A 13,255-nucleotide genomic window follows, 5' to 3' on the forward strand; every position below is an offset into this window, starting at 1 on the left:
TTGGACAAGTCACTTAACCCTCCATTGCCTCAGGTACAAACTTAGATTGTGAGCCATCCTCCAACAGAGAAATATCCAGAGTACCTGAATGTAACTCACCTTGAGCTACTACTGAAAAAGGGGTGAGCAAAATATAAACAATGACTAGCTATTTTGGGATGAATGTTCAAAAAAGCTCAACTGGATATCTTTCAGAGTCAGTTTGTTAAACCTTTACTTTAAAATGGCAGGCTCAATGTGGCTTACATGGGGCAGTGGAGGGTTAAGTGATTTGCCCAGAGTCACAAGGAGCTGCCTGTGCCTGAAGTGGGAATCAAACTCAGTTCCTCAGGACCAAATTCCACCACCCTAACCACTAGGCCACTCCTCCACTCAGAAATTCAGAAAGCAGTTGGGAAAAAAGCAGTTATGCAGTAATTAGGATGTGATAAACTGTGACTTTTGAGAGGCAGGAAGGGTTCAACAACCAGTCTTTTTCTGTGTGTGTTTCCTTTCCAGCACTGTGCACCAAAAGTACTTGTTTTAATAGTGGAAAATGTGGAGTGGGGGGAGACCACCTCTGCCTGTGTCCTGCTGGTTTCCAGGGTCCCCGTTGCCAATATGGTAAGTGAAACCCTATAAACCCTGTTACCCTATTGTTTTGCCATCGATTCTTAATTTTGCCAAAACGAATCGGAAAGAAAAGTTGAAACAATTTGTGTTCCTATCTCCTGCAAACATCTTTTTGCATTGTGACAATGCCATAGGACAGTGAAAATTATCAGTTTATTTTAAATGCAAATATTCAGAGGAGAGGCTTCTGCCTGGTTAAACCCTACTGAGCTGGTCGACCGCTGATATTCAGCTGCAATTAACTGGGTAATGCTGCTGAATATTGCAGCTAACCAGGCATTCCCTAGGCTCCACCCCCGGGTAGGTTAGGGGTGGAGCCATTACTTAGCTAGTTAGTGCAATATTCAGCAAAATGTCCTAACTTTATGCACTGAGGGCCCCTTTTATTAATTTTATGTTGAATAATATTCTTCAAAAAGCCCATATTTATAGAATTAAAAAAAAATTAAATCTTCTCATTTACAAAACGATTTTTACCTCTTTTGTTTAGATAATGTTTTCATTTTTGTTTCTGCATTTAAACCAATGCTGCTGACCTGTAACGGATGATTTCTGTAGACAGGAGGGTTAATAAGGCACACAAGTGAGTTTTTGTCATCTGACGACACCAGGCCGGAGCTACTCCCACTGCTCAGAACTTAGTATAAATTTCTGAGTTTGCACAGCAGTCTCCAAAATGTAAACATTTCTGTTACTCAAGGGAAGTGAGAGGGACTGTGCGCCTTATCAATCTTGCTGTCTACGGAAAACATCTGCAATGGGTAAGCAACATTGCTTTTTCCATGGACACGCAAGACTGACTCAGTCCCACAAGTAGGTGACTCCCAAGCTTAGGGTTACGCATTGTGATATTGTCCCAGTCTTTAGAGCAGCCTGCTTAGCTCATAAGGACACATTGGCCAACACCGTTTGACCAAAGGTACAGCCCTGCACCAGTGGCATACCAAGGGGGGGCGGTGGGGGCGGTCCGCCCCGGGTGCACGCCGCTGGGAGGGTGCCACACGCCGGTCAGCGTCGTTCGTTTCCATGCTCCCTCTGCCCCGGAACAGGAAGTAGCCTGTTCCGGGGCAGATGGAGCATGGAAACGACCGGCGCACGGCACCCCCCCAGCGGCGTGCACCCGTGGGGGGTCTTTCGCCGGGGTGGGGGGTGTCCCTTTGCTGGGGGAGGGGTCACGCTGCACGGGGGCGGGGCGCTGCACCCGGGGGTGGGGCGCATCGGCGATCCGCCCCGGGTGTCAGCGCCCCTCGGAACGCCACTGCCCTGCGCTGAGGCAAGGTTCAAACAATAAGCATGAAGAGAGGACCATGTAGCTGCTTTGCAGATGGTAATCAGCAAGGCACACTTTAAGAGAGCAACTGTCTGCTGCAGTAGCTTTCATTTGATAAGACTTGATTGTGGAACTGAGAGGAACATTTACTTGTTGACAGCTGTGTGATTTATTGACATCATATACCGCTATTTACCATTGTGTCAAAGCGGTTTACAATTTCTAATTAGTATACAGTTACAGTACAAATATCACAATAAACAAGTAAAATAAAATAAAGAATCAAGTAAAATGTTTAAACAACCAAGTTTTTAAAAGTTGCAGAAAGCAAGATACGAAGAGGCATTTCGAAGTTCATCAGGTAGAGAATTCCACAGATAAGGTCCAGCACGTGAAAATGCTCTCTGTCTAGTAGACGAAAGATAATGCCAAGGCCCAGAAATTGCAAGAAAATTTTTTGTGATGAACAACGTTTTGTTTTCTTTGAGAAATCTACATTTCCAAGTTTCTTAAAATTTACCATCCCGCCCTATGAAAAAAAACTTCAGAACGGCTTACGCTTTAAATATGAAAAAAAAAAAAAAAAATGTAGTATCATGGAACATGTGATCATGATAGAAAGGTAAGGGGGTAGAGGAAACCGGTTTGCTAAAATTCTTTTAGTAATTGCCATATCAGGTTCATTTGGATTGTAGATAAGAAAAGCTAAGTAGATTTTTTTTTTTTCAAGAGATGAGGCAAGAGCTCAGTTCTTTCCAAGTATGAGGCAAGAGTTCATTTTTCATTATGGAGTACAAAAGGATTTCCCCCCTAGGATATAAAAGCGAGTTAAAAGACAAAACAGAAAGTAATGTTTCATTTATCTGGTGAAATCATGGCATCAGTTTAGACAAGACCCTGGGACGGGTTCAAACAACAACCTTGTGATGATGAATTACACGTAGGGTCCATTGTTACAAATGCCTGATGTTCCTTCACGTTTCTTAGTGAAACGGTTACTTTTAAAAAGTGTACTTTCTGAATAGGAAGCTCAATGATTTTAGGATCTAAAGGTGTAAAAATAAACTGCTTTAGTGAAGCTAGGACCAAATTTTGGCCTCTTGGCCTAGGGAGCTTCCATTATGAGGTGGTTGGGGAATTTAAGTCTTCGATGAAACAAACCACTCTTACGATTGTGATGCTGGAAAGTTATCAAGCAGAGTACAATAAGCCAACAGCATACTGAGGTGTATTAACAACAGAAGAACTGTTGAGGTCGAGGTGTTAGAAGTTGAATATGGACTATTGTATCATTTTTAGGACGATCTGTGATAAGGAGTTGACCATCGGGAAAGCATCAGTGACATGAAGTCACCTATTTGAAGGTTTTTGAGCAGTGATAAGGATGCCCTGGATGGGCTGTGGAGCATGGAAAGCAAAAGTAGACCATTGCATTATAAGGCTGTAAAAATTATTGTTACGTCTGTGCTCACCTCGCCCTCTGGTGGCCAGAACCGGTGGCTGCTGTGGACCATCACCCGTTCCAGATTTCAGCCCAGTCCGGTCCGGATCTTCCGGCCTGCCAGACTTGCTTGCTTCGATTGAACCTACACAGCATCCGTAGTTTCCTGGTGATTGTTGCAGCTGAGCTCCAGGTGCTGCTGGCCTTATTAGCCATTCTGAAACCTTGCTGCTTTGCCTTTGCATTGCGTCTAAGGCCCTGGTATGTTGGTGCTTTTGCACTTCAGCCTGAGTTTGTTTCCTTGCTCTAGTTCTTGCCTGTTCTAGTTAGTCTATGTTTAGTTTAGGGTATTGCTTGTTTACTAGTCTTGTTTGTATGTCTTTGTCTAGTTCTGGGTTTATCTGTGTTTGTTCCCTGCTTCAGTGTCTGGTTGTGTTTGTTCCCTGTTTCAGTGGCTGCTCGCAGCTTTCAGTCCTGTCCTTTCCCTGCCTTGCTGTCCCTGTGCTGCCTAGCTGTTAGCCAGTCCTGCCCTGTCCAATAAGTCCTGCCGGCCACCTGAAGCCTTGAGCTCAACTCTTGGTGGAAAGTGGCCAGGTGCCGGTGAAGCCTAACTGTTTGTCAGAGATCTGCCCTGTCTCTAGCGTGGGGTGGTTTTGCCTGCCACTGCCGCTCCTCGGCAGTGGCCCAAGGGCTCACAAACCCAGTTTCCAGCTTTGAAAACGTGACAGCTGTAGACATCAGGCTTAGTTGAAGAAGACGGCCCTACAGCTAAATCACTAGTGCTGGGAAGTGGAGCAACTTGCTTGGCCTTCGTAAAGAAGGAATTAGCCCTGTGGAGGCGAATTGGACATTTGTGAGAATCATGGGGCGTCAGCTTCACTGGAGTTAGGCAGCTCTGAGAGGGGAGGGGTAACTGTATAGAATTGATCAGGTCAATAGAGTTGCCCAGGATATGGAGCTAATCGTAGGGAGAGAAGGAAAAAAAAAAGCAAGCATATGTTTTGTTTTTTTTCTTTTTCAGTGGTAAAAAGATCAGTCTGCTATATGCTCTACTGTTGAAACAGAGATATCAAAAAGAGCTGCATCTTAAGGGCAAATCATGAAGACAAAATACTCTGCTGAGTTTATTGGATGCAGGTTGCTATCATAAAGTTTTATATAAGCTTCTGGTAAAGGCACAGAGAGCGCATGCCCACTTGGTTGTTTACATAAAACCAATACATTGCTAATTGACTGCCACAGAGTATAGAGGAGTGATGAGAGCAATGAGGGAACAGGCATAGGGCATAGAAGATTGGTCTGAATTACGAATGGTTGGTGTGAAGAGTTGTTGTTTGACCTTGACTTGACCCAATGGTGTTCAGTCTATCTGTGGACAGGAATACTGAGAAACACCTTAGTACTTCTACTATTACTGCTTATCATTTCTACTAGACCTACTTAGAGCTGTACACAAAACATGTAAGAGACAGTCCCTGCTCAACAGAGATTACAATATAATCAAGACAGACAAACAGGACAATTAAGGGATAAGAGAATTACTTAAGGTGGGGATGATAAAACAGACATGGGTATTGAACAAGTGAATAGGAGTTAAAAGCAGCCTGAAAATGGTGAATGGTGGGCTTTTAGCCTAGATTTGAAGACGGACGGACATGGAGCTTGACATACTGACTCAGGCGGTCTATTCCAGGCATATGGTGCAGCAAGATAAAAGGAACGGAGTTTGGAGTTGGCATTGGATGAGAAGGGTACAGATAAGAGGGATTTAGGTTTAGTGAGGGTACTCTTGCAACTTGAGATAAAATACAGAGGAGGGAGGTTTGGAGTGCTATCCAGGGGCGTAACCAGACACCCAATTTTGGCTGGGCCTGGTCCCAAGATGGGTGGGCAGAAGAACTGTGCCTTGTCCCACAAGTGATTTGATATCTCATTCTCTCGCTTGCATACCATATGGTCTCTCAAACATCCTCCCCCCCCCCGCCCCTCGGCATACCTTTTAAATAGCAGATTTTCACTGGCAGCAACTAATACACACTGCTCATCTTGGCCCCCACATAATGTATCAGTCGCTGCAGGCGAAGATCTGCTATTTACAAGGTATGCAGGAGGGACAGTTGTTGGCAGTTTTAGGCTGGTGGGGCTTGGGAACCCCTGCCTGCCGCATCATAGGTGTGCTGCTACTGGGTGGGCCTGAGCCCAAAGTGGGTGGGCCTGGGCCCACCCTTGGCTACGCCACTGGTGCTATCCCAGTGGAACTTAAGAATCCAGTCCAAAAGTCTGGAGCTATATCTGACGTCAGGTTGCACTTAATGAAGCAGAGACCCTGGTCAGGGATTCGAGGATTACAAAAGCTGCAGCAATAAGGTAGGTACTGCATTCATCAGCCTAGTTAGAAGCCAGCTGACTTTGAAGCTATGTAGGGAGAGCAAGTAAAGGCATTGTATTTTACGCTAAAAAGATGAAAAGAACCAGCCATGGCCTTGCACCATAACATCAATAAGTATTATCTGTCTATGCCCGTAAGTACTAACTGGGTGGTAGAAATGAGCTATTATCATTTAAATTCTGTGTCCCAGAAGAAACAGTGATGTGAAAAAGTTTTTACCATTTCCTGATGTCCCCTGTTTTTGCATATATGTCACATTGAATGGTTTCTGATCTTTACACAAAACATAATGTTAGACACAACAGTTTTAAAAATTATTACTTCATTTATTTAAGGAGCAAAGTTATCCAACACACACATCGCCTGTGCGAAAAAGTAGCTGCCCCCCTTACTCAATGAACCAACTGACCAGATTTAGAGGCAGATGCACTAAACGTTTTTCATCGTTAAATGAGCCCTCGGGGAAGAATTTCCGATCCTTTCCATGCACTTAAGCCTATTTTCCGACGACAGTAGCAGCTAACGAAAACGGAATGGAGATGAGCAATTAGTGTGAAAACCCCATTGAAACGACATGCACTAACCTTTTCCGATTGCCTTTACGCAGGAAAAAGGCAGGAAAACTAACGAGAGGTCTGGACCTCTCGTTAGGACAGCTCTGTGCCAGGAAAAAGTGTTAAGTGAAAAAATAAACAAACTTTGAGCCAATCCCAGCGCATTAGCAGAGCTAAAAGCGCTGTGATTGGTCCAAAGGACCTCAGAAAACACATAAAAAATAAAACTAAAAAAAGGATCGGGAGGGGGCAAGGGCGCTCATCAGGAGCGTCCTGTACGGACGGCCTTGCCCCCCCCCCCGCCGCTGCTCCCCACTTTCCGCCGCTCCCCCCACCCCGAAAAAGCAAAATTGTAGCAGCCCCTGCCCCCCTCCCTTCCTCACTACTCTCAGCTCCGCCTCCCGACATCCTCCGTCTGTGCCCCGCCCCCTTTGGGGGTCGTCGCCGCCATTCCCCTTCTCCATCGGGCCCCCCTCCCTCTTACCGGGCCCGTGCAGCGCCTCTCTCCTCTGTCCGAAGGCGCTGCACGGGCAAGAAGAACGCTGAATCAGCTGATGCCTGCCTTCGCGATAGAGCGTCTTTCTCCTCCTGGGCCCGCCCCTGTCTGACGTCAGTGTTACTGACGTCAGACAGGGGCGGGCCCAGGAGGAGAAAGACGCTCTATCGCGAAGGCAGGCATCAGCTGATTCAGCGTTCTTCTTGCCCGTGCAGCGCCTTCGGACAGAGGAGAGAGGCGCTGCACGGGCCCGGTAAGAGGGAGGGGGGCCCGATGGAGAAGGGGAATGGCGGCGACGACCCCCAAAGGGGGCGGGGCACAGACGGAGGATGTCGGGAGGCGGAGCTGAGAGTAGTGAGGAAGGGAGGGGGGCAGGGGCTGCTACAATTTTGCTTTTTCGGGGTGGGGGGAGCGGCGGAAAGTGGGGAGCAGCGGCGGGGGGGGGGGGGGGGCAAGGCCGTCCGTACAGGACGCTCCTGATGAGCGCCCTTGCCCCCTCCCGATCCTTTTTTTAGTTTTATTTTTTTATGTGTCAATTCAATTTGCCATGTGCTTGTGATTTGACTGTTTGTGGCATGCGCAGAGCAGCTAACATAACGCTTGGCTGCTCTGCGCATGATTTGGGGGCCCATTAACGATGTGTATTGTGATTCTTTGATACATTGTACGTTTCAATACCGATTCCAGCATGTGTGACTTTTTTTTTTGGTGCATTTTTCGTTATTTTAAAATCGTTAGGGACTTTAACGATTTAGATTTTTTTACGTTTGGTTGCTGCATCTGCCTCTTAATTGACCATTAGTTTCAGCTGTGGGTTCTCAGTATCTAGTGGGGAGCAGGAGCAAGCCCTAGTCAACTCCTGCCTGTTTGAAGACCCGTGACTCCTTGCAGTAGCAACTGGGGTTTCTGCTCTCCAATAAACACCAGGTAAGAGCTATGGTGTTCAAGGGGGGCTCAGCACCGGGGTCTCTCTCTCTCTCCTGCTCCTGACAGGCCTTGAGTGATCGCGTCCAGACAGGAGCAGGAGACAGAGGAGACAGAACTCCGGCACCAGGCCCCCTCCAGCACTGCTCTTAGCTCGCCTCTACCGCCGTGCCGACTGGCTGCTTTTCCCCTCAGGCGCATGCTTGGTTTTGAAACTGAGCATGCGAGACGAGACAGAAGCAGCCACCAGGGGCAGGGCAGGCATGGAGTGAAGAGCAGCCCTGGATTCTTCCGCTGGCAGGGCCTCTGGATCCCCGCCAGCCCCAAGGTATCTCAGTTGCAGCAGCAGTGGTCCTGGGGAGTGGAGGCGGCAGTGGCGATGATCTCGGGGCGGGGGGGGGGGGGGGGCGGTGGCCCGGCTCAGTCGCTCGTGGCCCTGCCCTGGGCCCGGCTCAGTCTCTTGTGGCCCTGGGGGTCAGAGTGGTATGGACGCAAGGGCAGATTAGAAGAGTATGGATGCGCGGTGAGACGACTGGAAGGGCAGGGTTCGCCTTTGGCCTTTGCACCTGCCCCTCCAGCAGACACTTACATACCTGAGGACAGGTGTAAATTCCGGCATGGATCTTTTATCATTTCCACGTGTATTCCCCTTGTTAAATGTTAGTGTATTTAGCCCTCCCTAATTACTCTCTCTCCTTGCACTTACCACACACCTCTTCGCTGTTTAGACATGGTGAGGTCCCCCCCCCCCCCTTTCTAAAATGACTCTTATGTGTATACGCCAATCTACATGTGCAAAACGTTGTTATTTACACTTGGGAGTGCTTCTAAAACAGAGCCACAATGTTTGTGTGTGTACATGTCGACTACTTTTAACTTCATTTAAAGATGAGCACATTCTTATAAAAATTTGAGATGCTTTAAGCGATGTCATAAAATAATAATTTATTTAGTAAATAATCAGCATAGGGTGATGGTGGCCAGAAACGGGTGAGGATTATAACAATAAGACACTGTGTAGATGATGGTCTAATACAGTGTGTTCTTACTGAGGTTTACCTGCCCACACCATAACACTGTTCAGCTTTACTGGAGCATTGGGAAGACTATGAGGTATAGTAGTTACCTCTGATTGGCATTGTATGTGACCCAGTACTAAATTTACGAACAGCTGGCCCGCTGGGTATTTTCTAAATGATGCATGTAAATTTCGACTCCTCCTGCGACTCTGCCATTGACCACTTCTACACATGGGTTGTAAAAAAGGTATGTGCCTTCCTAGCACTGTGCATATTTTTACATGCATAACCTCCTTGGCAGGGGCGTAGCCAGACTTCGGTGGGAGGGGGGGTCCAGAGCCCAAGGTGAGGGGGCATATTTTAGCCCCCCCAGCGCCACCGCCCCCCCCCCCGCCGTTGCCGGCCGCCACCACCACCACCAACTTTGACGACCCCTGCCGATGACCCTCCCCCGCCACCGCCGTGGGCTACCTTTGCTGGCAGGGGACCCCAATCCCCACAAGCCAAGGTCCTCTTCTTCCCGCGAAGGCTTCGTTCTGTTTCTGACGTCCTGCAAAGCTAGCCCACGGCGACAGCGAAAGCGGCGGAGGGGGAAGGTCGTCTGCAGGAGGGGGGGTCGAGAGGGTCGTCGACAGGGGGGTCCAGGGCCAAATCTATGGGGGCCCAGGCCCCCGTGGCCCCACGTAGATACGCCACTGCTCCATGGTAATTTTATGAAAGCCCTGTGACACACATGAAAAATCATTTGAAAATTACCTCCTTAGTGGCCACAATTTCACAGATATCTGTCAGTTTTAGACGGTGTTACTGCTTTACTGCAATACATTCTGCAGATCAAACTAACAAGTAATAAAAATTGTGCCCTTAATATATCCTCCCAAGAATTCAAGTGTATTCAGCTGAATTCTAACAGAGTTCTAGTCAATTCCAGCATGCGTCTAGTATATCTTGCCTAACACGCCCTCCTATTTTGTGATTTGCTATGACAAGAAGTGACAGATTAAGAATTTGTTTTTCCGAGATGAAATATCTGCCATGTCTAAAGCAGACAGGCACTATCTAATGAGAATAGATTCTTGCCCATCTGGTTATCTTTTACTTTGTAAGATTTACCGATGGTATGTCTTCCAGTAACTTCAGAAACAAGAATAATATTTCTGTGTAAGTAATAGGCAAGGAAAGAAAGTCATAAGTCAGTTTTGCCAGCCCAATTACGAACAATGACTGGCCCAGTTATGACAAAGAAATGACAGGAGATAATGTAGTATTTTAATGGCTGGGCCCAGCATTTCTCTATCTCTGGAATCTAGTGCTAACAAAATCCTGAAACCAGTCTCTTAGACACGGGAGAGGAACTGAATTCATGAGTGCCATAGATTCTTCTGTTTTTGTATAACATGGTGAGGTTTTCTTCGGAACAGCCCCGAGGGTCAGTTTTCCAGACACAGAGACCATAAGACAAAAAAAGTGCTGAATGTAGAAATGTTTAGACAAATAAGATGGGAGGAAAGATGAAATCTCCCAAATGTGGCACATGTCTTCAATAAAGGGACGTGAGAGGTGATAAGTGGAGTGGAGGAGTGGCCTAGTGGTTAGGGTGGTGGACTTTGGTCCTGGGGAACTGAGGAACTGAGTTTGATTCCCACTTCAGGCACAGGCAGCTCCTTGTGACTCTGGGCAAGTCACTTAACCCTCCATTGCCCTATGTAAGCCGCATTGAGCCTGACATGAGTGGGAAAGCGCGGGGTACAAATGTAACAAAAATAAAATAGATACTATTGGAGATTCTACATGGAATGTTGCTACTATTGGAGATTCTACATGGAATGTTAATGTTGCTGTTCCACTAGCAACATTCCATGTAGAAGCCTGCCCTTGCAGATCAGCTGTGCAGGCTTCTGCTTCTGTGAGTCTGACGTACGTGCAGGACGTCAGACTCACAGAAACAGAAGCCTGCGCAGCCGTGCTGCTGCAAGGGCAAGCTTCTACATGGAATGTTGCTAGTGGAATAGAATCTCAAATAGTAGCAACAGTGGAGCAGTGGCCTAGTGGTTAGGGTGGTGGACTTTGGTCCTGGGGAACTGAGTTCAATTTCCACTTCAGGCACAGGCAGCTCCTTGTGACTCTGGGCAAGTCACTTAACCCTCCATTGCCCCATGTAAGCTGCATGAGTAGGAAAGTGCGGGGTACAAATGTAACAAAAATAAAATAAAAAATAAATAAGCAACTAAGCCGAGCACATTAACAGCATGTTTTCTGGACATAAATATGTGCATTATAAGTAAAAATTGTATAACATTGATAAATGACATTTTATTTTTTTCCTGGTGATTAATAGTAAAATCTTATCACTGCCTGTTGCTTGTTGCACAGTGTTTAGCAAACGAGCTTCACTCACTCACTCTTTGGGCTTCTTTTACAAAGCCGCGTTGCAAATGAGAGGAAACCCGCAGGAATTGAATGGGCTTCCTCTCATTTGTCACGCTGGGAATCTCTAGTGCGGTTTAGTAAAAGAGGCCCTTTAGTTTTTAATTGAATTTTAATTTATTTCAAGAACTTTTAATCAGCCTGAGCAACTGTAGGAAGTATAAAGCAGATTACAATTCATCATACATACAATTCCAAAATATACATTATCAACTTATCCACAAAATTTTAAATGCAACTAAAATAATCTAAATGTAACAGATATACATAGTAACATAGTAGATGACGGCAGAAAAAGACCTGCACGGTCCATCCAGTCTGCCCAACAAGATGAACTCATGTGTATACCTTACCTTGATTTGTACCTGTCTTTTTCAGGGCACAGACCGTATAAGTCTGCCCAGCACTATCCCCTCCTCCCAACCACCAGCCCCGCCTCCCACCACCGGCTCTGGCACAGACCGGATAAGTCTGCCCAGCACTATTCCCCGCCTCCCAACCACCAGTCCCGCCTCCCACCACCGGATCTGGCACAGACCGTATAAGTCTGCCCAGCACTATCCCCGCCTCCCAACCACCAACCCCTCTTCAACCCACCGGCTCCGCCACCCAATTTCGGCTAAACTTCTGAGGATCCATTCCATCTGCACAGGATTCCTTTTATGTATATCCCACGCATGTTTGAATTCCGTTACCGTTTTCATCTCCACCACCTCCCGCAGGAGGGCATTCCAAGCATCCACCACTCTCTCTGTGAAAAAAATACTTCCTGACATCTTTTTTTGAGTCTGCCCCCCTTCAATCTCATTTCATGTCCTCTCGTTCTACCGCCTTCCCATCTCCGGAAAAGATTTGTTTGCGGATTAATACCTTGATAGGCAGATGACGTGCCTATCAAGGTGGTGGATGTAAGAATCTAGGGTCACGGAGCTCCACTGCTTTAGGGCTTTGCTCGGCATGGGGAGCAACAGGAAATGGAAAATTGTTTCCAGGATTCCTCTACCTTGGCCCTAATACTTAAACGTCTGCTGCATATGGGCCGGTCTGGTGGCCCATCTGGTGCTTCAGTGCACATTGTTTGTGCTGCTTCTGAGATTCACGGCATCTTTGAGCTCTGGGGATTGGACTCTATTCCTTTCCCTCTTGTAAAATGTCTTAATAATTGCTGACTCATTTTACATGAGAAGCAGCTTAAGTTTATTATTCTATATTTTTCTGGGGATTTTTACTTTTTTTTTTTTTTTTTTTTAAATTTGTCTTTATTAACATCAATACAATACATGCGTTCAATATGCCAGACATTTTACTTTCCTCTATTACATCGAGAGTCTATTACAAGTGAATCTTTTTGTCTCGCTTCTCAGTTTTCAACATCCTTAAGATCTGCAAAGGTGATTTACTGTTTTACCATGCTTTATTCCACTGTCGTTTCTTTCTTTACAACATCCGTAAAATCCGCCCCTTTCTTTCCGAGCACTCTACCAAAACCCTCATCCACACCCTTGTCACCTCTCGTTTAGACTACTGCAATCTGCTTCTTGCTGGCCTCCCACTTAGTCACCTCTCCCCTCTCCAGTCAGTTCAAAACTCTGCTGCCCGTCTCATCTTCCGCCAGGGTCGCTTTACTCATACTACCCCTCTCCTCAAGACCCTTCACTGGCTCCCTATCCGTTTTCGCATCCTGTTCAAACTTCTTCTACTAACCTATAAATGTATTCACTCTGCTGCTCCCCAGTATCTCTCCACACTCGTCCTTCCCTACACCCCTTCTCGTGCACTCCGCTCCATGGATAAATCCTACTTATCTGTTCCCTTCTCCACTACTGCCAACTCCAGACTTCGCGCCTTCTGTCTCGCTGCACCCTACGCCTGGAATAAACTTCCTGAGCCCCTACGTCTTGCCCCATCCTTGGCCACCTTTAAATCTAGACTGAAAACCCACCTCTTTAACATTGCTTTTGACTCGTAACCACTTGTAACCACTCGCCTCCACCTACCCTCCTCTCTTCCTTTCCGTTCACATTAATTGATTTGATTTGCTTACTTTATTTATTTTTTGTCTATTAGATTGTAAGCTCTTTGAGCAGGGACTGTCTTTCTTCTATGTTTGTACAGCGCTGCGT

The 13,255-nt window shown here is 46.6% G+C and overlaps 1 protein-coding gene across 1 annotated transcript in view; it reads left to right on the forward strand.

Moving 5' to 3' along the window:
* The window catches only part of LOC115478374 (multiple epidermal growth factor-like domains protein 6), a 243,495-nt gene that overhangs the window by 21,761 nt on the left and 208,479 nt on the right, over positions 1-13,255 (forward strand). The window contains exon 4 of the mRNA XM_030215673.1: positions 499-603. Within this exon, the coding sequence (XP_030071533.1) occupies positions 499-603 (105 nt within the window). The remainder of the gene's footprint in view (positions 1-498; positions 604-13,255) is intronic.

This window comes from Microcaecilia unicolor, chromosome 10, assembly GCF_901765095.1.
Source record: "Microcaecilia unicolor chromosome 10, aMicUni1.1, whole genome shotgun sequence".
Taxonomy (NCBI): domain Eukaryota; kingdom Metazoa; phylum Chordata; class Amphibia; order Gymnophiona; family Siphonopidae; genus Microcaecilia; species Microcaecilia unicolor.